The sequence below is a fragment of the Miscanthus floridulus genome, chromosome 9, assembly GCF_019320115.1.
Source record: "Miscanthus floridulus cultivar M001 chromosome 9, ASM1932011v1, whole genome shotgun sequence".
Taxonomy (NCBI): Eukaryota; Viridiplantae; Streptophyta; class Magnoliopsida; order Poales; family Poaceae; genus Miscanthus; species Miscanthus floridulus.
In genome coordinates this window covers 47963389-47989816 of record NC_089588.1, presented here as the reverse complement: position 1 = coordinate 47989816, position 26428 = coordinate 47963389, and the positions used below count along the sequence as shown (strand labels likewise).

At 45.8% G+C, this 26428-nt stretch overlaps 1 protein-coding gene and 1 long non-coding RNA gene across 2 annotated transcripts; both read right to left on the bottom strand.

Annotated features, from left to right (window-relative positions):
* Nucleotides 1-14772: 14772 nt before the first annotated feature.
* LOC136481871 (uncharacterized) lies at nt 14773-15922 on the bottom strand. The gene is made up of 2 exons (XM_066479151.1): nt 15594-15922; nt 14773-15458 (listed from the first exon to the last, which is right to left on the bottom strand). Exons 1-2 carry the CDS (start codon nt 15781-15783, stop codon nt 14899-14901), a joined length of 750 nt encoding a protein of 249 aa, XP_066335248.1. The 5' UTR covers nt 15784-15922; the 3' UTR covers nt 14773-14898.
* Nucleotides 15923-17673: 1751 nt separating this feature from the next.
* On the bottom strand, nt 17674-18934 carry LOC136483171 (uncharacterized). Its single transcript, XR_010765330.1, has 3 exons — nt 18784-18934; nt 18391-18481; nt 17674-17729 (listed from the first exon to the last, which is right to left on the bottom strand). It is a non-coding gene; the product is annotated as an uncharacterized lncRNA (long non-coding RNA).
* Between the last annotated feature and the right edge of the window lie 7494 nt (nt 18935-26428).

Here is a 26428-nt window from a genome sequence, read left to right as displayed (position 1 = left end):
TCCTTCGGACTAAAGAACATTGGAGTGACCTACCAAAGGGCTATCCAGACGTGCCTCGACCAACAGATCTGCCGCAACATCGAAGCCTACATCGACAACGTGGTTGTCAAGACTAAAACCGCCGACAATCTTATCGCTGACCTTGAAGAAACTTTGTCCAACCTGAACAAATACCGATGGAAGTTGAACCCTTCAAAGTGCATCTTTGGAGTTCCATCTGGTATCCTGCTGGGCTACATCGTCAGTGCTCGAGGCATCGAACCAAACCCTGACAAGGTCTCCGCCATCACCAACATGAAATGGCCGACATGCATCAAGGATATACAGAAGCTTACAGGCTGCATGGCTGCGTTAAGCCGTTTTATCTCATGCCTCGGTGAAAAAGGGCTACCTTTCTTCAAGCTCCTCAAGGCCTCCGAGCTTTTTTCTTGGTCAGAGGAGGCAGACACAGCTTTTGAGCAGCTCAAGTTGTTTTTAACAAAACCTCCAATCATGACAGCGCCACGACTAGATGAAACTCTGCTAATCTACATCGCTGCCACTTCTCACATCATCAGTACGGCTATTGTCGTTAAACGCGAGGAAACTGGACATGCCTACAAGGTGCAATGTCTGGTCTATTTTATCAGCGAGGTACTTAATGAGCCCAAAACTCATTATCCTCAGGTACAAAAGCTGTTATATGTAATTTTGATTACCTCATGCAAGCTCTGACATTACTTCAAATACTATAAGATCGTTGTGGTCACCGAGTTCCCTCTGGGGGACATTCTCCGAAACAAAGAGGCCAATGGTTGTATCATCAAGTGGGCTGTTGAGCTTGGCACTTACTCCATTGGCTTCAGAAGCAGACCCACCGTTAAGTCATAGGCGCTTGCTGATTTCATCGCTGAGTGGATCGAAATCCAAGAACCCATTGCCGCCACTTGCCCCAAGCACTGGTTGATGTACTTCGATGGCACCCTTAACATCAACGGTGTTGGTGCGGGCATTCTGTTCATCACGCCGACCAAGGATAAACTCCGATATGTTCTTTGCATACATTTTCCGGCCTCCAACAATGCCGTGGAATACGAAGCATGTCTCCATGGTCTCTGTATAGCTGCGAGCTCGGTGTCAAATGCCTCATAGTGTATGGGGATTCCGCGCTGGTTATCAACTAGCTCAATAAAGATTGGTCCTGTTCTAGTGAGAAAATGGACGCATACTACGCCGAAATCAGGAAGCTCGAAGGGAAATTCTATGGTATCAAGTACCACCATGTGGTATGAGATCAAAACCAACTAGCCGACCAGCTCTCAAAGATAGGATCTTCTCGCGCCGTGGTTCCGCCGGGGGTTTTCGTTCAAGACCTCTTGGCACCATCCATTAAAGAAGAGAAGGAAGTTGAAGAAGAACCCCCTGCCGAGCAGTTGGTACTTGCGGTACCTTCGCCGGTCGCCGATTGGAGGGAGCAGTTCATCAAATACCTCACCTACAATGAAGTACCCGCCGACAAGATCAAAACTGAACATCTAATTCGCCGAAGTAAGCATTACGTGCTGGTAGACGGTAACCTGATGAGGAAAAGTGCCAAGGAAGGGATACTGCAGAAGTGCATCATCCAAGACGATGGTGTGAAGCTACTTTCTGAAATTCACTCTGGTTCCTGTGGCAATCACGCGGCTTCGAGAACTCTAGTCGGCAAAGCTTTCCGAGTAGGTTTTTACTGGCCCACAGCCATCTCCGATGTAGAAGATCTTGTTCGATGATGTGAGGTTTGCTAGTTTTTTGCCAAGCAAATACATGTACCGGCACAAGAACTGTAGACCATTCCAGCTTCCTGGCCATTCGCATGCTGGGGACTGGATATGATCGGGCCTTTCAAGCCAGCGCCAGGAGGTTTTCGGTATGTGTACATTGCCATTGATAAGTTCTCCAAGTGGATTGAGTACAAACCACTCGTCTTAGCTACTGCAAAGAAAGCAGTCGAGCTCTTTGAAGACATCATACACAGATTCGGTCTCCCGAATAGCATCATCACCGACCTCGGGACCACTTTTACCGGCCATCATTTTTGGGACTTTTGCGAAGACCGGTGCATCTCCGTTAAATACGTTTCCATTGCTCATCCTAGAGCTAATGGCTAGGTCGAGCGGGCTAATGGTATGATCCTTGACGCCCTCAAAAAAGGCTCTATCAGAAAGAAGAAAAGCATCTAGGTAGATGGCTCAAAGAACTACCAGCTGTGGTCTGGGGACTGCGCACTCAAGCTAGTCGTAGTACCGGTGTATCTCCATATTTTTTGGTCTATGGCTCAGAGGCCATTCTTCCAGCGAATATTGCCTTTCGAGCACCTAGAGTAGAAAGTTATGATGAAGAGCAAGCCATAGCTGTTCAGACAGAAGATGTTGATCGGGCTAAGGAAGAACGTCAGATCACTTGCGTTCGCACAGCCAAGTATCTCGAAGGTTTGCGGAGGTATTACAACCGCAATGTCAAAGGTCGTTCGTTCATGATCGGCGACCTCGTCTTATGTAGGAAACAAAAAACCGAAGGGCTTGACAAGCTATCTTCCCCCTGGGAGGGCCCTTACGTCGTCAAAGGTGTTACTCGACCAGGGTCTTATCACTTATGTGACTTAGATGGAAACGATGTTCCTAACTTCTGGCACATCGAGCACCTTATACGTTTCTATCCCTGAAACAACACAGATATGTATTCTTTACTTTCTAATTAATAAAGTTCTGGTCTCCATAATTTGCCTCCATTTTTTCCTCCATTATAATTTTCACTTACGGTTGACGGGCTATACGCCACTCCATGACAATCTCCAATGCGCTCGCCAAGCACGCCAAAATTGCTGAGCACAATAACTCCAAATCGTCAAACATGATTTCTCCAAATCACCGAACATGATTTCTCCAAATCACCGAACACGATAACTCCAAAAATCGCCGAACACGATTTCTCCAAAAATCGCCGAACACGATTTCTCCAAATCGCCGAACACGATAACTCCAAAAATCGCCGAACACGATAAATCCAAAAATCACCGAACTCCAAATCGCCGAACACGATTTCTCCAAAAATCGTCGATTATGTTTTCTCCAGATCACATAAATTTTTCTTCTAAAAACGACAACGATTTTGCGCTCCAAATCTCCTAACATAGCTCGCCGATCATCGAGCAGCACATGTTTTCTTTTCTATTTTCTATGGAGAAGACCCAGTCTCCGATCCCTTCCTACACGTGCCTAGGTCTCCGCGCTCTGCATTATGGTTGGTCGGCTGTGGTTCCTTGGTCGTGCCTGTTCATCCTACACATGTTAGGGTCTCTACGCTCGACGTTATGGACTATGGGCTAGTCAAGGCCTAGATTTCAGGCATGAACTAACTGCTCGGACGCCACTTTAACTACTCTTTCTTGCCAAGTTACTCAAATTGGCTGCTGAGCAGCATGTGTTTTGCTCTGATCTTTATGGAGAACACCAAGGCTCTAATATCCCCCTACACGTGCTATGGGCTCCGTGCTCTGCGTATTGGGCGATAGGCTACGGTTCCTTGGTCACGCTTGTTTTTCCAACACGTGCATGGGCTCCGCGCTCTGCGTTACGGATTACGGGCTAGCTAAGCCATAGAGTTTAGTGAAGACTAACTGCTCGGACACAGCTTATATTATGCATAATTGCATCGAGTTGTTAATACAACGATTCTTCATCGCCAAATAAAGCAAGTGGTACAGGCGATAATATTCGAGCAGTTTGTTAAGCTTCGCCAACACCTTCTGTTTCGCCAAACAGGTCTATATCGCCGACAAGCATTTTTGCTGCATCTTCAACATCATCCTCTAGCTGCTAGGTTTCTGCGTCGCTCAGCCCATCGGCGAACCTGCCCCCTATCGACTGGATATCGACAGTCGGGTAGTGGGACCGAACCACTGCAAGGGCATGAGTAGCGGCGGTCATAACGGCGTCACGGTTGAAGTTTTTGAAATTCTCCCACACTGCCTTGCATCTCTGGATGATGGTGTCTGACCCTTGCTGCCTGCCATCAGGACGAGGTGCCGGTTCAATATCGACGCAGTCGAGTACTGGTTTTATTGCGGCGGTTACAGTGTTGAAGTTGTCTTTTTGGACCATGGCTTCCTGCACCAGCACATCGAACTGTGCCATGGCTTTATGGCGATAATCTACAAGCATTACAATGGTTCATCATGCTAGAAAAATACTACAACATTATTTCTGACCAAGGGGTATTTACCTTTCAGTTCTTTGGCCAGTTTATTTGCTCGCTTTGACTCTTTTGCTTTATCTTGTCGGATTTGCTCGACGGTCTGGCGTAGCTGGCTGAGTTCTACATCTTGCTCTACAAGCAAAACAGTATCGAAAAAACGGATGGCCAACTATTGCAAAGTACATTCGCTGATAAAGCATACCAGATTTCTACTTGGATACATTCTCGAACTGCTCGCACTTCTAATCGAGCTGCTCGGATTTACTTTTGAGCTGTCCGGTTTTCTTGCCCAATTGCTCGAACATATTTTTTAGCTCCTCGGATATAATCGCCAGTTGCTCAGATTTCTTCTTCAGCTGCTCGGATGCAGCCATTAGTTGCTCAGACAGAACCTCCTTCTGATGTTCTAGGTCCCGCGAGTTAGACTCTGCAAGGTCCTGCTCGCGCTGGGCCCTCTTAATACTCTTTTCCGAAAGATTTAATGCCTCCTAGAGTTTCTTGTTCTCCTTGGCGAGGGCCTCCATCCTCTTCATCAGTTGGTGCCGTTGCTCGACTGTTTGAGCTATCCCCCTATGGATGAACAATGCTAGTGATAAGCTTTGGTCTCCAACAACATATATCAGTATTTCAGGCGTGGTACTCACCTCGATTTGAGTCATAACTCCAGCAACGGCGGATTTCAACCTCTTTATCTCTCTGGTGGTGTTTTCTTCCTCGACAACTACTACCTCTTCCCCGTGTTTTTGGTGAATCCGGACGGACTGCGGTTTAGGTTCGGCACGCTCGATCTCCTCAACCTCGTCCTCCTCCACCGTCGCTCGAGGCACCACTGGGGGACTCTATGGTCGGACAGCCGCTCCGACCACTCCTGACGTCACTGCGGGCGGTGCAAGTTGCTCCTCGACCATCGTTGGAGTTGCCTCCTTAGCCTCCGGCGCATCAACGTCAGCAGCAGCTTTAGCTTCCAAAGTACCGACGTTTTCAGTCATAGCCTCGGTCGCTATCGCCGATGCACCTGTTGTGTGCGCCAATGATTCACCGCCGCCAGGACCACTGGCAGTGGCGGCTGACCCGTCCTCTATTTGTCGAGCACTCGGGGACTCCCAGACAGGAGCAGCCGGCATTGTCCCTACTGAGGGTCCGGGCCTCGGTGTTGCCTGCGTAATATCGGCCTGTCAGTACCCAAAAGAAATCAAGGAACAATATTATTACTCCAAGACAAAGATACTTATGGTTTGGTCTTCTGATTCAATTTCTTGAACCGGCGATGCCTGCCTGATCCCCCAGGCGCTCCTGCTTGGTCTGCCTAATGGGAGGGTTCCTGCTCTTCTTCAGCAGGCTACTGCTCTGCTTTGTGCCCTGGAGCCCCTTCTGTGTGCTGCTCTATGGTTATTCCCCCTTGTTGCTCGGGGACTCCGGTCGTCTGCACCACTGGGACTTTCATCGTTGCCTGCGCATGACTCTCCCTTGCTTGCTACTCGGGGACTTCAGCACCCTTCGATGGCTCCTTCATGTTCGGTGGATGCGCTGTCTGGTTTTCATCATCGTCAGACCACTCTAGCACTACGGTCCTTCACGGTCGAGCGGTTCGGTCATCACCAAGCGAGATGCCGCCCGATTTGTGTGTAGTGGAGCCTACGGTTTTTCTCCTTTTTTGGACCGGCTCATCTACCGCTGGTCTTTTCCCACGGATCTTCTCCGATACCGGGGATGGACTATCCGACGATGTGCTCGGCTCCTCCTCTTCGGGCTGTAGCGGCCACCGAATGTCTACTCCTTTCGGCCAATCGGCTCTCGGCACGCTTGAAAAGTATATTGCCCTATCCTACGAATGGATCTTTACATAAGTAAGTTAGTCCTTTGCTCGGCAATCAATGCCTGATCAATGCAAAATGAAATGGTTACCTGAGGAGGTGGATTGGTGCAGTTGAAGGCCTTCGTTCCTTGTGGCCAGCTAAATGAGATGTTGGAAGTGAATAGGTCCATGGCCTAGTCTATTACTTCTTTCTTCGACAGCCGGTCTATGCTTTCCCGGGTACCGTCATCGTCACCTTTGTAGTCGAACACCGGGTTGGCCCTCTCTTTGCAGGGCTGGATGCGGTGCACTATGAAGCTAGCTACAACCAGTTCACCCCTAAGCTCCATGCCCTTAATCAAGTCAAGAAGCTCCATTACTTGCTCCATGTCAGCACTGTTGGGTCTCTCCAACCAGCTACTTTGGTTCACCGGGATGTGGTGGACGTCGCATCGAATTATTGGGTGACTTTGTTTGATGTAGAACCACCTGGCGTTCCAACCTTTTAGGGAGGTGTTTAGCGGTACGTTGATGTACTCGCTGGCTATCCCATCCCTGAGCTGCAGGTACATGCCGCCGACCACCTTAGAACCGCTGCCCCCTTTCTTCTTCAGACAGAACAGGTGCCTGAAGAGGTTGAAGTGTGGAAGAACACCAAGAAACACCTCGCAGAAATGGATAAAGATCGACACATGTAGTATGGTGTTGGGGTGCAGATTGCAGAGGCTAATCGCCCAAAACTCCATAAGATCCCTCAGAAAGGGGTGGATAGGAGACCCTAATCCTCGCTAGAAATAATCTTCAAATACTACAGCCACATCAATATGAGGTGTTGGGAAGGGCTCACCACTAGCCGGCCGCCATCCGGCAGTGAGGCGGTCTAGGAGAACGCCCACCGCCAACATTCTGTTGAGATCCGCCACCCCCGCCTTTGACGACACCCACTCCTCGTCGCGGCTGGCTCTGGTGGCCACCTTCCTCGACTTTGTAGCTCCTTTTTTCGGCGCCATTCTCTCCGGTTTGGTCCTAGATTGGAGGTGAGTGCTCGTGTTGGTATGGAATGTGGAGCGTAGGGATTGCGAAGGAAGGAAATAGGGCAGAGTGGCAGAGGTAGGCGGCGAGGTATGCGGCAGCGCTGTTATAAAGCACTTTCCCCACCCTTTTTTGCATCTGAGGGTTTTTGGGAAACCGTTCCCGCGATCAGCGCTGCTTCGAATTCTCCAACGTGGTTTAATGGGCCGCAACTTGGGCTTTCACGCAACAACAGCCCACGTCACTCATTTATCGCCACCAAATAATCGCCGATTTCTTCACAATTTAATGAGGCTCAGTAATCGTTACTGTACAACCATTACTCTGATTTTTTCTCCACGGTTTGATTTATCCGATATTTTCGCCTAAAACACGGGGACTGGCTGTCTGCTCAGTTGGTTTTTGTTATTTCTTCATTTCTGACCCTGGCATCACGTGACTACGTCACCTACTGTCAGGCTTGGGGACTAAGTGGGCACACTTCACCTTGCGGTGAATGTGTTTGTTCTCATCTCGAGGCTATGCTCGAGGACTGGCTACCTGCTCGGCTGGTTTACTACTTTCTGACCCTGGCACCATGTGACTACGTCACCTACTGTCAGGCTCGAGGACTAAGTGGGCACACTTCAGCTTGCGGTGAATGTGTTTGTTTTTTCTGAAAGACTCCATGCCTCTAAAAGCTAAAGAAGGTTATCTTTTTCCTCGTGGTCGGACTCTATGTGGGCACTCTTAGTTTACTGCACAGAAATTTTCAATTCTGGACTTGAGCTCCTTACACCCTTATGTCAAGCCGTGTTCGGAACGCACTGCACAGCGATGTTGCACGCTGCTCGACAGCTGCTCACAACTGCTCGGCGATTCATTATGGTGGTCGGACCATGATTTTGGATAGCTCGGTTTTGGTTCGCACCTGCTCGGAAAAGCTCAAGACGGCGTTGCACAACGGGTACAAGGCGCTCGGGGACTAGCTGTGGGGGGTACGACCCCGGATACCCACAGCAGACCACATGGGCTACGCCTCCAGGGGCGGCCCAGCCCACGAGAAGAAGCCTTGCGGGGCACGATTCTGCTCGGCACTTCCCGCAAGACATGGGGAGGATATCCTGAAGATGTTACGAGATCTATTAGGATACGTACGATCCCATGATTCTTGTAATATGTTATTACTTTCCGGTTATCTCTCAGATCTAACCGACTTGTAACCCTACCCCCGGACTATATAAGGTGGGCAGGGACCCCCTACAAAATCACGGCAAATCATACGATAGCTAATACAAACCAATAGACCACAGGAGTAAGGTATTACGTCATACTGACTTCTTGAACCTGTATAACTCGTGTGTCTCTGTTGCCTTCTTGTTCTTGATTACACGCTCCTCTGTCGATCAATCTACCTTCGTGGGATACCCCTTGGAGGATTGCCAATAATATTCTATCGACAGGCATTATACAGGTCGGTTGCACTGTTCATCAGGGCGGCATCTGGTCAGCGCGTGAGAAGCTCTGGTTGTGGTCGTCGGACTCTATTTTTGGTTCGACGGTGAGCATCGGACTCATCGATCGGGAAACCATGTTCTGGAACCTCTCTATTCCATGTCATACTATATGGCCAATATACTCCAATGGTCATCGGATCTTGAACGTTCTGAGCTAGTGTAGAGAGGCGTTGGGGCGCCAATGACTATATTTGAATGGTTAGGACATGTGGCATGCGGTGGAGGCATTAGACCCTGGCTCTAATGGTCTGACTCCCCTGACTTTTGGGTCTGACTAGGGCTGGATATCAAGCCAACATAGCTTGACTCATTAATATTATGAACTAGAGGGGCAGTTCGGTTCGGCTCGTTACCGAGCTCAAGCTGGCTCATTTAGCTCGCGAGCTACTACAAAAAAATAGGACACACATGTTTATAATGTTTATGCTACATTATTCCAGAAGGTGACCTCCACCATTATGCAACCATACATCATTAGTACATATTAGGGTCAAAAGTATCAACAATGCAACATAGCTGGTCCATCCATGATCATGCAGTTCCAGTATACTAACTAGTTGCTTGCCACCACAAACTTTGGAAAGTCCATAGATTCAATGTCAGCATCATCATCTTCTCCCTGGAAAACAATCTATAAAATCAATATTTCAGTACCACAACAATTATAAAATTAAAATTTATATGAAATAGCTAAAAATAAGGATTACATACCAATAGAATAGGTGTACACTTCTAGGTCAGCATCATCATCTTCTAGATTCATGGTCGTGGGTTGATAGGCCTCAGCTCATTTCAGCTTATGAGCAGCTCGCGAGCTGGCTCGAACTGGCTTATTAAAATAGCGAGCTAGACTTCTAGTTCAACTCGTGAAAAAGTTAAAACAAGCCAAGTTGAGCCGAGCTGAGCCGGCCACGAGTCGAGCGAGTTGGCGAGCCACGAGCATTTGATCCAGCCCTAATTGTTGCTGACTCCAATTGATTTATTGTAAGGGGCTCTTGTGCTTATTCCTCGTGGAAGATTCGCTATAGCAGAACCGACCAATTTATAAGAGCACAAGTACAATGGCAGCCCACAAGCGGTTGCACTGTCATGCTTGAGCCCATATAAACCCGGTAGTCCATCGAGTACCGCAAAGGGTCTCGATTCAACCAACATACAACCAAGATCGTACATGATTCAACACACATGTCACATGTTACATAAAGTTCACAAATGCTATTCATCCATCAGAGTACGAATTAAAGTTATTACAAACCAAGTTCAAGTAAAATAGTAGCGGAAGCAATTAAAGTTTGAAACTGACATCTGCAACATTGTTCAAATAAGGTGCGAGCTCACGATCACACTTCCACAAAAGCATAACAGAGGGATTAATAAGAGATGCCTGCCTAGAGCTTACCCCTCGTTCATGGCGGGACAGAAGCAGTTCTTGCAATAGCCATGATAAACTGTACCATCTGCAACAATGGGAATAAAACCCTGGGTACAAGAAGGTACTTAGCTAGACTTATCCATCATAAACCAAAAATAAAGTGACTCCAAGGATTATGCAAGGCTTTATAAGTGGAGCTAGCTTGACAACATTTTGCATAAAAAGCCACTAATTCAGCTATATATTTTATAATTCAGTCATCAAGTTAATTATAGCTATTCATCTCAAGATTAGCAACTAACCTGTGCCAAACATGTGATATATCTTTTAGTAGCACAACAATAGTAACCATAGCCGATATTATAATTCCATGTTCATCATAACCATCATTCCTTAATACAGTTACTACGATGTTGGTACTAGCCAAGTTTCTCACTGCCCGGGAGAGACGGCGATTCGAATCGATTTCAACCAGCTAGGAATTTATTTCTAACACAAACCCAGGCAGACTAGATCAACGGTCACCTTAGGTCACCTTTGGTACAACTTAGGTCCATATTTCGCGGGTTCGCCCAGCGCCGCACAATCAGGGACAACCATCTGCTAGGACGATCAGGACTACCCTGCCCATGGGCTCACGTCTGGCTCCCCACACATCCTTACTACCATCTAGAGTGCGCGCTTTTACAGAATGGGGCCCGGCCTGAGTTGAGCTACTCGGCTTCGCGGTTGGAACAAGTTATCTGACCAGCTAAGTGAGAGGCATGCATTCAATCTTGTCAGAAACGCCCAACAATGGTACGGTCCTTAATCGGCACAGATAGATTCACATGAGTCAACCTACACAGACTCTGTCCGGCCTCCATTTACATTACCCCATGGTTATTTTCCACGATAGCAAATATAGCTAACCGTGCTTCGGTATCCACCTATATCTCGCAGGTGACAGGAAATCACCCGACTTCTATAGGTCTAAGCATGGCTAAGCATATATTCGATCCTAGACCTACATAGGGTTAAAGGTGTATATATCTGGACAAGGTAGTTCTATGCATCAAGTGGTTTCAATTCAACTCTTATCACCTAATGCATCAAACATAAAAGGACTCAAGTGAAGTTTTGTAAAACATAGGAGACTTAGAATGCTCTGTGCTTGCCTTTGAGGAAAGAGGTTGGCCTCTGATTCGGGCTCATAGGGAGGTCCTCAAGAGTTTGCTCCTCTCCTTCTGGAGCTATGGCCTGAGGTGTCTCCTTCTGTTTCTCCTCTTCTTCTTTGTTGAACTCCAAAAGAGTTATCCCCTCGGATGATCCTATATGCATGATCATGGAATAAGATGTCGTAGATGCATATATAACGACATGTATGATATGGTGGGGTATGATGAAATGCATTCTCCTAGGTGTTTTCAATAGCATTGTATTAAGGTGATAACAAGTTACATCTTATTTTACTGAGTAGGAGCATATCTCTTCTTTAGTAACTAAACAAATTCTCATCTAACCAATTTTCTAGACTACAAGACAGCAGCCATTTGTTTTTACCATAACTGGAGTTATACACATCTAAATAATATGGTTATGGACATTCTGAAAAGCTTATGAAATTACTTACAACTTTATTTTAATCATCTTAATGTGATTCAGCATTTATCTAGGTCAAACAATTCAATCTTTCATATCTATCCAGAGAGCAAGCATTTCTGACAATAGAATTATAATAGCTATAATTCTTAAACCATAAGGCCTATGACTATGAAAATTTAACACAAGATAGATAAGTAAGTTATCTACAACTTTGTTATTAAGCAGTTTCACAGAAAAGGTCATTATCATCATGAAATTATTACCACAACAGAAACTACACATGCAGCCATCTAAGTGAATTATAAAACAATAATTAGCTAGTTGTCTACAACCAATCATTCCTAAGCCTATCTGATAACATCAATAGGCTGTATGCATCACAAACACCACAGAAAATATCATGGTTAAGCCCAATTAATTTATTTATTTTCATTTATTAAGTCTTTATATATCAAGGTGATTTAAAAGATAAATACTTACAATGCTCAATAAATTCTTAGAAAATTATAGTAGCCTACATATGACCCTAATAGTCTACTGTATAAATTTCATGCCATTTGGAAAAGTATAGCCATCTCTAATAAAATGACAAGTTATAAAGGCTTATTTTAGTAAAAATAGTTTAGCCTAATGAAAAGTGTCAAACAACAGATTTAATATTTTTTTTACTTTCCTCCTAGCACAAGAATACTGTGTAAAAATGGGCATGATCATATGTTATGTATTCTTACCCCAATTAATATCACTAGAAACTAGCAATTAATTAAGATCAAATAGGAAGACCATATTTCAAGTATACTTACTATAGGTTTAATATTTTTCCAAGCTATATCATGTCAACACAAGACCAGCAAAATTGGAAACACAATTTTATCACCTTTCTAGCTCAAGTTATGCAATTTATAAGATATAAACACATTTAGAAGCACTTATCTTGCTCAATTTAATTCTACCAGAAAAATATCCTAAGAAGTATATTTCATATTTTTATCAAATAGTAAACTTCATGGTAAATCTAACAAAATTTGGTTCACCTCATTTGGACACTACTAGCTCTAGATATGAATTTTTGAAGTTTGTATTCAAATCTATGAAAATAATTCAAAAACAACTAAACCCTAAATCCTAGGTGCACCCGGCGTATACACCACAGAGGCGTTGACGACTGGGCACCATAGGTCAACTAACCCCACACAACAGAGAGATAGAAGCAGGGACCGGCTTTGACCTGCGAGAACTCGTTGACGGTGAGGTCACCGGCGACGAGGTTGGCACCAACGTGTTCCCCATCCTATTCCGCATCTACAGGTCCCCTAGGTTTGCTCGAAGGATCACCGGAGCTAGCTCACCATTGAGCATGGCGGCTCGGTGGTGGTGCTTCTACCATCCCCAGTGACAGCATGTCCACGCGAGTGCGGCTACGACATCTACAAACCCTAGTGAAGCTCTACATCGTGGATTAGGTCACGGTGGAGCGGCGACGAAGCTTGGCCGCGTGCATGGTGGCATGGCGGTGCGAGCACGGCTGTGCGTAGTGGCGTTTCGGCACCAATGTGCTGGCATTGGCTCAACGGCCAGCGGCGTGACCTAACCCTAACCCTAGACTATCCCTAACAAGTGGAACGCGTGAGCCAGAAGGTTCGGTGGAGCACGACCACAGCAAGCGCAAGCTCGGCGGCGCTCTGACGAGGGTGCGGCGATGACAGACTTGCCCTTAGGCGTTTACCTTGGCTCGGGCTAACGCGATGGGTGGTCAGCGAGGTGGAGGGGGAAATGGCCGAGCGGTGTGCATGAGCTATCGGGGAATGGTGCTGCGACAGTGGCGCGCAAGCTCGGCGGCGATGGCACGGTGCACAGCGGCTTTGCTCTGGCGCGGCGAGAGAGAGGAAAAGTGAGGCAGAGGAGCGTGAATGCGGGCGAGCGAGGGAGGGCAGCGGCATCGCACGACTTTGTTGCCCGCATCGGCCTGACCGGTGGGGCCGACGCCGGCGTACGGCCACCGCGCGGCGCCCGTGGCCTGCGCCGGTCGGCCACGACGCGGGCACACGACGCCGATTCAGACGCCGTTGAACCCGACTGACAGCGCGACTTCGTGACTATAACTCCTAATCCATGGAGAATTTTTGAAAACTTCCTTAATTAAATTTGTAGAGCTAAGTGAGTACTACAAAATTGCTTAAAGGAGTTTGGCCTAATGCCCAACGGTTTTCAAACTACAAAGCTCCAAAGTAGAGTACTTTGAAACTGTAGTCGGCACATGACTTAGCAAAATTTTCTAAGTTTCAAAACAACATTCTGTTGATTTTTATTTAGGGCACTGAATTAGCTCATGACCCTTAAATAAAGTTTGTTACCGTTGATGTGAACTACAACTTTTATTTAGGGCACATAGCCATGCAAACACTCTAAGATATTGTTCACCTTTGGTCAAACTAGCCTCATGAAAATGACATTTCAAAGTACACCAACACTTAAAGCAAAATTGGTCCATGTCATGAATACAAAAGTTGTTCCATTCACCATTCTAAATGTGTCTAAGGTATATTGGTGCCCTTACAACCATTTCATACATTGGTCATACATGATTGCAAGCATAAGCATATATATAAAACCAAAATTTCTTGTGATAAGGTATAAGAATGAGATAAAATTTCATATGCTCATGTTCATGAATGCTTGGATGATGCTTGTGCTCATGAAATACAATTGCCAAATGCAATGCTTAACACTGGTGTGTTACATTCGCAGAGCAAATCTAGTGAAATCATGGCTAGTTGTAGTGTCTCTCTGGTGTGGTTCTTGAAGCGCCCATGTGGTGGGCTTGACATGTGATGCTAATTAGCGTGCGAACCACCTAGCTTGGACTCGTCATAACGAGAATGTTGCTTTGCTTGCTATTTTATCCTATAACGAGAATGTTGCTTTGCTTGCTATTTTATCCTGGCCCATTTTTTAGACTTTCTTTTGGCCCATATTTGTTTTGAGTGTCAAATCAGCCATATAATCCGGCTCATACAATTTTTAACATCAGCCATATACGTACGAGGGATAAAGACTAGTTTGAAGTTTTAATTGCAGATTAAAACTAGAAAGCACAAGCGCATGTCATCGATTGTGAGAAAGCACTAGCGTGCTGGTAAGAGAAAACAGTGGATAGTTTGATGTTTTTGGATTTTTTTTTTTTTTTTTGTTTTGGTTCTCCACTCCAGGTGCTATAGCCGTGGGCTGGCGTTTCGTTGGAGAATTTAGAAAGGTTTCTATATCAGTGGTATGATTTTTCAAGAACTTAATAAACTAATTAACTATACGTACAATTTTACATCGTTATTGGTATGTTTTTAGACTCCAAATTGAGCAATCATGAACAGTTTACACACTAGCTGGAAGCTACTGACAATGAGCACTCAGTACAGGCTCGCGATCTCCGGGTTGCAGAAGACGAGCACCTCCGCGAGCTGGGACCTGCCCTCGTCGCCGAACAGGCTCTCCTTCCCGTCCGCCCGCCTGGCGTACGACAGGCCGAGCCGCGAGCGCGCGCTGCGGAGGTCGCCGACGCCGGCGCTGGAGTCGGGTCCAGTGAACACGCCCATCACGGCGGTGAGTGGCGGGCCGATGAGCAGGCCGTCGGCGCCGAACTGTGGCCCGCCGCGGGAGTAGTCGAACAGCGCCGCGCCGCTCCCGCCCACCTTCGGCAGCACCACGGGCAGCGGCGGTGAGGCCTCGGTGGCTTCCGCTGGCGCAGCAAGAGCAAGCTCGTCGTCGGGCCAGTAGAAGAGGAACGCGTCCAGCGTGTCGTAGTAGTCGTCCGTGCTGCGGTACCCCTCCGGGCTGAACCCGCCGAACCGGAAGCCACCGTCTGTGTAGCCGACGACGACGCAGGGGCCCTTGAAGTCGCACCGCCGGTGGAAGTCCGTCGCGCTGAAGCCGTCCACGGTGGCCTTGTAGCAGCACTTGAGCTCACGGTCTGCACCATTAACATCATGCAAAGAAAACAAAGAACATTAGGCACTGCGCTAACTGCAAAAATAAAATCTATGACAATTATGTGATTCACAATCGCATGACAATCAATTAATTCAAGAGCATATACTGTAATTACCTCTGAGGTGTGTTTTTGCCACGAGCGACATGGGGAACGGCGGCTCGACGTCGTGGAACCGGAACTGCAGCTGCGGCGGCGGCAGCGCGGCTTCTCTCGCGCCTTTGCCCCAGTTAAAGAAGCTTCGAGGGGTGACGAAGCTTGGCCTGCTCGATGCCATGGCCCTGCCGCTAGCCATGAACGCCGCCATGCCGCTCAGTGTGCTCAGGCGTGGATAGTGGATACCAAGCCGATTGATGAGAGAGGGCGGAGCTCAAACCGGGCCAATCATCACTTTCTGGATGGACAGTGGTTGCCTGGTCGGGAGAACCGCCAGCTTGGCTTGATCGGTTCGATGCTTCAAACTTCGATCGTGGGCATAGGGGACCTTATCCGCTGCATAGCTGCAGGACGGGAGGAAATCACACGTGTGGCAACCCGGTTGGTCGTGCCTATTCACTCTCTAGGCCACACAACACTACCGGAGACTGTGTAGTTACCGAGTGCCCCGACAATTACCGAGTGTCAAAAGTCGGGGCACTCGAGTGTCAACACTCGGAAAACATAAACACCCGGTAGTAGACCGCTTTACCAAGTCCGCACACTCGGTAACTTCAGACACTCGGTAAAACTACAAGTTTACCGAAGGGGCGCACTCGGTAAAAACGAAGGGGCGCACTCGGTAAAAATAGACACTCGGTATTGAGGTGCCACGTCACCTAGTATACCAACCGTGCGCCAAACGGCGTCACGGCATGACATGTTTACCGAGTGTAGAAGTATTTGCACTCGGTAATAATAAAGTTTTACCGAGTGTAAGTGCATAACACTCGGTAAACACTGTCTTTTACCGAGTGTATTGGCGCAACACTCGGTAAAATTCAACCAAATTTCTTGTTTTTCCCTTCATTCTTTTTCCTCTATCCACGTATGATATTTAGTGCTCCATTCCAAAATATGGTGTTTATTTCGATTTATTTACTATATTTCACAAAATTTTCATTCTTTATGAAAATTAGGTACATATCGTGTAAATTTAATTGTAATAATTAAAATCGAACTCGATAAATCACGAGATTGGAAGAATTAACATTGAAGCATACATCTATGTTATAGAAAAATTTTCATAACGTTTCGGAAGTATTTTTACATTCGTCGCTGCCGAACCGGTACATCTCCCAAAGAGACGCTAAACATTCACAATGACGAGTAGAATTTCTATTAAGAGTGAAATTCAACATTATGATTTGAACTTGGAATTTTTTAGATAGTAAATAGATGACATGAAATAGTTCATGTGAAAGTTTGGTGAATTTTAGGATTAAATTGGCATTTTTTCTTTTTTGTTTTGCATGAAATAATGGATACTTTTACCGAGTGTGACCTCAAACACTTGGTAAAGGTTAGCCACGGCCCACCTGTCTGCCACAGTGGGCTGCCATGCTTCTGTTTACCGAGTGCCGTAGATCTGGGCACTCGGTAAATATGTACCAGGCCCACATGTCGTTGGGCTGCGGTGCTTCTGTTTACCGAGTGCCGTAGATCTGGGCACTCGGTAAACATGTACCAGGCCCACATGTCATTGGGCTGCGGTGCTTGAGTTTACCGAGTGTCGTACAGCTAGGCACTCGGTAAACAGAAGCATTCAACACTTAGTCGTTTCTCCCTAAAATCGCGCACAGACACACACACACACCGCACACGCCCGCGCATCCCCGCCGCACTGCCGCCGTCCCCCGCGCCGGCGCCTCCCCGCCGTCGCCGGTGCCTCCCCGCCGTCCCCCGCACTTGCGCCCACGCCTCCCCGCGCCCGCGCGCTCCACGCCGACGCCGGCGCCTCCCCGCCGTCGCCGGCGCCTCCCCGTCGCCGCGGCCGCCTCCTCCCCTCCACGCCGTCGCCAGCGCCTCCCCGCTGTCGCCGGCGCCTCCCCACCGCCGCGGCCGCCTCCTCCCCTCCACCACCGCCGCCACCGGGCGGTCCCCCACAGCCGCCGCCACCGGGGGAGGGCGGTCACCCGCCGCCACCGCGGGACTGCTGCCGCCGCGGCCGCCTCCTCCCCTCCACCACCGCCGCCACTGGGCGGTCCTCCACCACCGCCGCCACCGGTAAATAAGCTCAGACTTGGTCTTCAGTTCTTCCTCCATTGTCGTAATCTCCTGTGCAGTGCAAAACCAAACATGTCAACAAGATGAGAGATATTGGGTGGGTAGGTATCCTAATTAAGACCGGCAACTATGCACATGTGATTCTCTCAGTCGCAACTACTACCAAGGCATTTTTACAGAAACTGATTGCATGAAAATTTCATGTGCACAGGTGTATGAATGTACTTGAAAACTCCATTGGGAACATTGTTTTCTAGAAGTGAGGATTCAGCCAGGCTATCAGTTCTTTCAATAATAAACACTTTAATTTTGAGTTAAAAGACATCCTATTCAGTACACAAGTTAATCAGAAAATAACAAAAATATTCCAATTTCCACTACATTCAGTGTCAAATTTTGCTGGGTTACATAGTTATCTTTATGTAACAAAAAGAGGTGATGCGAGAATAGGATCAAGGAGCCTTTGTAATGAAGTTTATACTGAATGTAACAAACTGCCTGTAGCAAGTAGCAATAGGTGAAATTTAGAGTGAGCTTTCCTAAGGATAGCGCCAACCACAAAAGATTATTTGGGCTCATCGAAACATGTGAAAAGTGAATACTCCTACCAATGAAAACTTGTAGTAATTCTCCGTAACCAGTCCCCACTTCAATTTAACCACCCTCCTTAATGCACTCTTATAACTATATAAGAAGATGAAGTGAAATATACCTTCCGAAGCATCTCTTCTGGAGTTGGCTGATCCTCACGCTGCAGGCTGATGAAATAAGACTGGAGCTTCTTGGCAGCTTCCATATAGTCACTATATTGCAGATAATAAATATTGACTAGAAAACATTACCACACTATGGCAGCCACTGCAACAACTAACCAAGACAAAAGGACAAATTTTACGATATTGTGCAGCATCTAACATATTTGCAAGACAAAGCCAAGTCTTGAATTTAGTTTACCATTGATCGAGTAATGATTGATAATACAACAGTTCATAATAATGTCAAATTAAATATGCCAACATATTTCCTTGTTGTTTTGTATTGTATCAATGCATGATAAAAAATCCAGAATTTCTACAAAAAAATAGATTTTTCTTCCATGACAAACCTCTGAATGGAGTTTTTCCATAGGCACCCATCCTTTAGGACCAGATAGGTCAGATATCAGGGCTGCAAGACACGTCGCTACAACCTTCTCTTCTTCTAGTAGGAGCTGTTGATTGTCTATTTCCTTCTCTGCACTTTGTATATCTAGCTTGCTGACTGCATAAATAAAACTAGTTAGGGATACACAAATAAAAATTTTGTATGAGAGCAGGTCAGTAGGATAATGCTCCTTTGGGTGAGTACTGCAATCTTCAAGAAGGAATTTTCTTTTCGTTATTAATTGGGCAAAGAAGTCATATTTTCCTTTTTTCGAGTTATGACTAGATGCATTTGTGCAATCTCTTTCTTGTTTCATTTTTTCTTGTATCTTGCTACTTTTGGTTTTGATGTTTTCTCTCAGTAGGGGGGCAATCCTTCCTGCCCCCTCAAAAAAAAGGCATAGGAAAAGTCATTCACGTTTCACTTGGTTCAAAACTAATTACAGCATATTCATATTTTGTGGCCAACAAAAAGGAAGCCTTCCCATTATCAATATTCATTCTTAGTAATTAAAAAAAATTACATCTATAATTAAAAAATAAGACAAGCCTGCACTGGCAAATGTATATTATTGCAAAGCATAAAAAAAGAGAGGAAATGCCTGCCAACAATCAATATAGCAGTCAAGGTATACTTGAATTATTTGGCAAATAAACCATGTGGATAAAGTCATTTTGTGATTCCACACTTTCTGTTAGTATGCTAGAATTTGTGACCACAAGATTGATAGTGTTTATATCTTATTATTTTTACTATTGGTGATTGATGGTGGACTGACTTGTTCTACCCATAGTCTGCAAATTACATAAGTGTAAGTAGGTTTATTTTGTCACAAAGATTGGTGTCTGCACTTCCTTTAGCTAATTTATTTATAGCTCCCTACAGTGACATCATTATCAATAGTCAGCAATGCTATGACCTTGCAGTCACAGTCCAATAATAATTTTCTCCATTTGATTGATCTAATATTTGAGCTGTTTTGATCTGATGTCACTAGGCATGCACTACTCTGTTCTTAGATTTGAGTAATGTTGTCTGATTATTGTTCTGCTCAGGTAGCTCTCGATTGCAATACTGCCATTGTTTGGCCATGTTTGAATTAGACCCGTGCGAAAAATATTCACTTTTGTTCTCTGGACATGGCCACTTTATTTCTGAAAAATTCCTCTTGTTGAAATGCCTGCAGGACGGGGGCTTCTAAGAAGCACGAGCTCAAATATAAGCAAAAATTGGAAAAGAAGCTCAGGTTTTACTCAAGTAGGTGTGACCTTATCTTAAGTCAGACGATTTTTTTCTATGAGATCTTGATTCATAGATTCCCTCATGTTGTCCTGTCATCCATCTTTCACTACCTGTTGAATTAGATGTATGTACAAGCCAGACATATGTAGGTAGTATGGTGTTGAGGGTTAAAAGTTTGATTGTATGGAAGAACTGACTGAAGTGCTGGCCTTAGGATAAAGGCATTTGTAGATACAAACTGGACATGTAACATTTGTAGATACAAACTGAATTTTCATAATTCTGCAATGTGGATGATAGATAGCTCTATTTAATCTGATGGATAGAGACGAATGTTTATGAACTATATTTGTAAACTTCAAATGTTTACTTCGAACACATGGACCATGGAATCCCAGTCTTCATATTCAGTCATTTACAGTTGCAACATCTAGCAATGAGTAGCACGAGGTATCCCATGCTTGTACCTTCTTCAGCAGTTGGTCAATTTTGTTTTTCATACAATGTCATTGCATTTTCTAGAGAAGAAATATTAACTATCAATGGGTTGTCATCTCCATTCTTCATTGTCTGAAAAAGATGAATAATGGTTCTTTTGCATAGTCATCCGCATAGTAATGTTTACTTTCGGATGCTCCAGACAGGTGTCTATCTTAGCACTTGATTTCTCATAATGTAGAACTATCAATATTTCCCTAAACATTATGACTTTATCCACATGGTTTATTTGCCAAATAATTCAAGTATGTCACTGCAGAATTTGAGGCTGCCATCTCTGGTGTTCCTGGTAGTCAAAGAAAACATTATGTGTTTACTTTCAGTTTCTTGTATGGAGTAAATAGGTTATTTGTTAAAATACAGTATGAATGGATTATATTAGCTGAATTGCATTATATGTCTATGCAGTCTCTTGCTAGACAGCTAAGGTAATGATGTTAGATGAACTAAACATTGTAAAAACATACTGATATGAGAAAAGGGTCCAAAACAACAAATTTATGCTATTAGAGAATACACTGGAGGTAACTACAGAAGTAGACTTTTTGCTTCCTTCAAATCATTCCACATAAGACATAGTGCACTACTACTCTTCCATGTATTCCTTCATCTATAAGTGACATAGCGGCCTTTCAACCTTAGGTAAAATCTCATCATCCAATCTAGCAAACAACTTCTATGTGAATCGACCAAGAACATGAATGTCTCTTTATCATCTCATATGGTTTTTCTCTAGCACTACTACTCTATTGCTCTAAACTGCAATATCGTCTATATGTTAGGATGGATGACTGTCAGTGGATGTACACGGGCTATTAGAAGAGGGGTCAATACACAAATGAATGGATTGAGAAGGCCAATGATTTCATGACGAAGGCATTTGCAAATGGACGGCGACATGCCTGGTGTCCCTGTAGGAAGTGTAAGAACAAGGCAATGAAAACATATGAGGAGATGAGTAAAGATCTTGTCAACAATGGATTTGTAGAGAACTATACCCGGTGGACCATGCATGGTGAACGCCATCGTGCGAGAGAAGAGGTCGTGAGACAACGGATCGAGGAGTTTGATTCTGAAGCCGGGGTGGCAGAAATGTTAAATGACCATGACATGGCTTTCGATGAAGGAAGTGCAGAGCAGGAGCCAGAGCAAACTGCAAAGGCGTTTTACGCCATGTTGGATGCGGCACAACAATCCCTTCACAGGCGCACCAATGTTTCTAAACTGGATGCCATTGCACGTCTAATGGCTGTGAAGTCCCAGTTTAGCTGGAGTAGAGAATCCTTCGATCAACTGTTGACAGTAGTTGGCACCCTACTTCCGGATGATCACGTTCTGCCAAAGAACACGTATGAGTCAAATAAAATCCTTCGTGCACTCAAGATGTCGTACGAGCAGATACATGCTTGTCCGAACGGATGCATCTTATTCAGGGGAGAACATGCTGACGATAAGTACTGTCCGAAGTGTAAGGCATCTAGGTACAATGAGTTAGAATCTGGTGATGGTCGGAAGACGCAAACAAAAGTCGGCGCAAAGATCCTGAGGTACCTTCCTTTCATACCGAGGATCCAACGACTTTTCATGAGCGAGGAATCCGCAAAACAGATGACGTGGCACAAAACTGGACGCCGATACACTGACAAGATGATACATCCGTCCGATGGTGAATCATGGAAAAGCTTCGATCGGAAGCATACCGACAAAGCTGACGAGGCTCGTAATGTACGCATTGCACTGGCAACTGATGGGTTCAATCCTTATGGAATGGGTTCTTCACCATACACATGTTGGCCTGTATTCGTCATCCCTCTCAACCTCCCACCTAGCGTTGCCTTTCAACGGCAAAATATTTTCTTGTCACTTATAATTCCAGGACACCCGGGGGCTAATATGAGTGTGTACATGGAGCCTTTGATAGATGATTTGGTCTGTGCATGGGACGAAGGGATAGTGACATACGACCGATTCACAAAGACAAACTTCAGAATGCATATTTGGAACCATTATTCCATGCATGACTTCCTGGCTTATGGGTTATTTTGTGGCTGGTGTGTTCACACGAAGATGCCATGCCCAATATGCAAGTCAGCTGTGGAGTTCTTTCGGTTGGAGAAGGGGGGCAAGTTTTCTTCGTTTGACAAACATTGACAATTCCTCCCTCTTGACCACCCATTCAGGAGAGACAAGAAGAACTTTCAAAAAGGTGTCACAGTGGAAGACTCTGCACCGGAAATGATGATAGGTGCCCAGGTTCTTGAGATGTTAGATGGTCTTGTGGTCGACAATGAAAAGGGGGGCTTCGTGGGATATGGAAAAGAGCATGCCTGGACACACAAGTCGTGCTTGTGGAAGCTTCCTTACTTTAAGGACCTCCTTCTTTCACATAACATTGATGTAATGCACACTGAAAAGAATTTCACCGAGGCGGTCCTTCACACAATCATGGACTGGGAAAAGTCAAAGGACAATGTCAAGGCTAGATTGGATCAAGCAACGCTGTGCGATAGACCAAAGCTAAACATGTTGCCTCCCTTACGCGGGAAGTCATGGAAGAAGCCTAAGGCCGACTTCGTCCTAACGAGGGCCCAAAAGAAAGAAGTTCTTCAATGGTTCCAATTGTTGATGTTCCCTGACGGGTATGCAGCGAATTGGAGGAGGGGTGTGAACTTAAGTACCATGCGAATCACAGGGCTCAAGAGTCATGATTACCACATATGGATTGAACGCCTTCTTTCGGTGATGGTTCATGGCTATTTCCCTGATCACATCTGGCGAGTGATGGTAGAGTTGAGCATGTTCTTCCGCAAGCTATGTGCTAAGGAGATATCTCGGACCGAGATTGAAGAAATGGAAAGAATGGCCCCGGTGTTGCTCTGCAAGTTGGAGAAGATCTTTCCCCCCGGCTTCTTCAATCCGATGCAACATTTGCTCTTGCACCTACCATATGAGGCAAAAATGGGGGGCCCTGTGCATGCCCGTTGGTGCTATCCAATTAAGCGATGCCTAAAGGTTCTTAGAACAAAATGCAAAAATAAATGCAAAATTGAAGCTTCCTGTGTAGAGGCATCCATTGTGGAGGAGGTGTCATACTTCACAACAAGATACTATGCCGACAACCTTCCTAACGTGCATAATCCACCCCCTCGTTACAATGCTACCGACAATCAGTCGACCCTCAGCCTTTTTCGAGGGCAACTCGGAAGTGCAAGTGAACCTACCTTGAAGATGTTGAGCCTAGAAGAGTGGCGCTCTATCTAGCTGTATGTGTTGCGGAACCTTGAAGAGGTTGGCCCGTACATTGCATAAGTTTTACACAAACTTGTTTCTTTTCTTGTCAATATTTCGCATGCACCCATCCAACCCTCTTGTTAACGGCCATTACAGCAAATTTGTTCTCCTCTACCATCGTCCATCACGGAGGGAACCCATCGAAGCGGAAGTTGAAACCCTTCTAAGACATGGCGCGGGAGAACGAAATCCCACTTTTATTTGTTGGTTCAAGGAGGAGGTACTGTTCAATTTCATTGGTTGTTTGTACTTAACTCTCAACTCGACAAATATATAACGAATCATCCTACTTGAACTAGCAGGCCAAAACTGACGTGTCTATGAGTGCCGAGTTGAGGCAAGTTGCTAATGGATTTGAATTTAGGGTCAAGTCATTCTCTGTGTACGATGTCAATGGATATCGCTTTCACACAACTCGGCACGAGTAGAGTCGGCCGAATCGAAGAACCACAAATACCGGTGTTTTCACGCCAGGCACAGATGGGTTGGACTACTATGGAATAATTGAAGAAATATACAAACTCAAGTTTCCTGGTTGTGTACCTCTTCGTCCTGTCATATTCAAATGCCATTGGTTTGATCCCAAAGAAGTGATAAAGACCCCTGAGCTTGGGTTAGTCGAAGTTCTAAAGTCATCCGTCTTGCTAGGAGACGACGTGTACATTGTGGCCCAACAGGCCATGCAAGTTTATTATCTCTCATACCCGTGCCAAACCAAAGACCGTCTTAAGGCGTATGATGTTGTGTACAAGGTATCGCCGCATGGTAAAGTACCCGTCCCAAACGATGATGATTATAACATCGATGCAAACACATATGACGGAGAGTTCTTTCAAGAAGAAGGATTAGAAGGGAGTTTTGAGATTGTCTTTGATGTAGATCTCGCAATGGAAGTAGACAATGATACGGTCATTGTTGATGGGAATGATGGAGAGGAGGTTCACAACGCGAAGGACTTGTTATTACTTGAGCAACACCATTCAGGCAGTGTCGCTAGTGATGAGACTTTGAGAGACAATCATAATTACGTCGACAATAGTGATGATGAGATTTTTGGCCCACCTATCGATGATCTTGATGATTATTTCTAGTATATGTAAGATCTGTAGTACTTATGGCAATTTTATACATGTATGATACATTTACTTATTTTGCATCTCTTTTATACATGTATGATACATTTACTTATTTTGCATCTCTTTTATACATGTATGATACATTTACATATTTTGCATCTCTTTTATACATGTATGATACATTTACTTTTGTATATGCGTACTGATAGTTTATTCCTTTTGTTGCAGGTGATTGATGGTGGGCAGTGGAATCAGGAAGATTAGGTCGGTTATGACCTTACTGGCTGGTGGCGAGGGGTCCAGCCAGGGTGGAGGAGGAGGGCGTGCACAGACTGAGGGTGGAGGGCGTGCCCAGGGAGGAGGAGGAGGACGACGATGAGGGCGTGCCTAGGGAGGTGGAGCCCAGGGTGGAGGTGGAGCCCAGGGTGGAGGAGGAGCCTAGGGTGGAGGAGGAGGACGGTGATGATGAGGGCGTCGAGAGCCGACACCTCCTCCACAGGACGACGACAACGAGTTCGTAGCAGCCACGGAGGAGGATGAGGAGGAGGAGGAGACCAGGGAGGAGATAGCGGAGGCGGTGGAGGAGGCACGGAGGGAGGATGAGGCCGAGCGGGCTGAGTGTGAGGAGGATGCCGACTTGCTGGCAGAGGAAAATGGGGTGCCTACGGTTTGGCTGCGAGGGTCGTCGCGCCTCCCAGACTTACCCATACAGAGACGGCCAGTGATTCGACCCTCCAAAACTAAGTAAGTAATTTTTGCATGTTAACACTACTTCACAGGTTTTTAAGTTATAACAGAAACTAATATTCAATCTCAATAACTTTGTGGAGGGATTGGGAAATGGTGATCCCAGGGAGTCACTCTCGCCGAGTAAACAGGATCCTGGGTCTTCTGTGCAGGGCAAACTACCCCGGGATGGTGAGGATCGATGGTGTTGTGTAGCCCGCCATGAAGTGGTCCCACTGGCACGCCGCCAGCGATCAGACTGATCGAGCTGGCAGGTGTTATAACAGCAAGGCCGACCAGGTGATGAAAGAGCTGTGGGTACGTGTTCATCGCACTATGCTGATAATAACATCACATTAATTGTATATTACTGACTGTATTTGCTTGTAGGATTACTACACCTTGGCGGAGGGAGTACGTAGGGAGGACGCGGATGACGTGGTGAACAGAGTCTGTGTTCACCGAGTGCAGGACCTCTTCTATGAGACAAAGCTCCTATGTAGAAGAATTTACCATGGCCGCAGAGGACATAGAGTCACCAGAGCGCAGGCAGTGCACCTGCCCCTGACTAAGGAGCAATACTTGACGGTAAACATGAGATTACATCGTTTGCGATTAATTGCACTGAAATTGATTTATGATTTGTCATGTGCTCGTGTACATGTAGGTGCCTCCTGCTTGGTGTGCGGGGATGGACAACTGCTGGGAGGCCATTGTGGACAAGTGGTTGAGTGAGGAGTACGAGCAATATCACGCCGTACGCTCACGTTGCCG

What these genes read in the sequence shown, in the direction of transcription:
- LOC136481871 (XM_066479151.1), bottom strand. Translation starts at nt 15,783, where the DNA reads ATGGCGGCGTTCATGGCTAGCGGCAGGGCCATGGCATCGAGCAGGCCA. An exon ending in GGCAAAAACACACCTCAGAG is followed by an intron (nt 15,459 to 15,593) that starts GTAATTACAGTA and finishes TTAATGGTGCAG; the next exon opens with ACCGTGAGCTCAAGTGCTGC.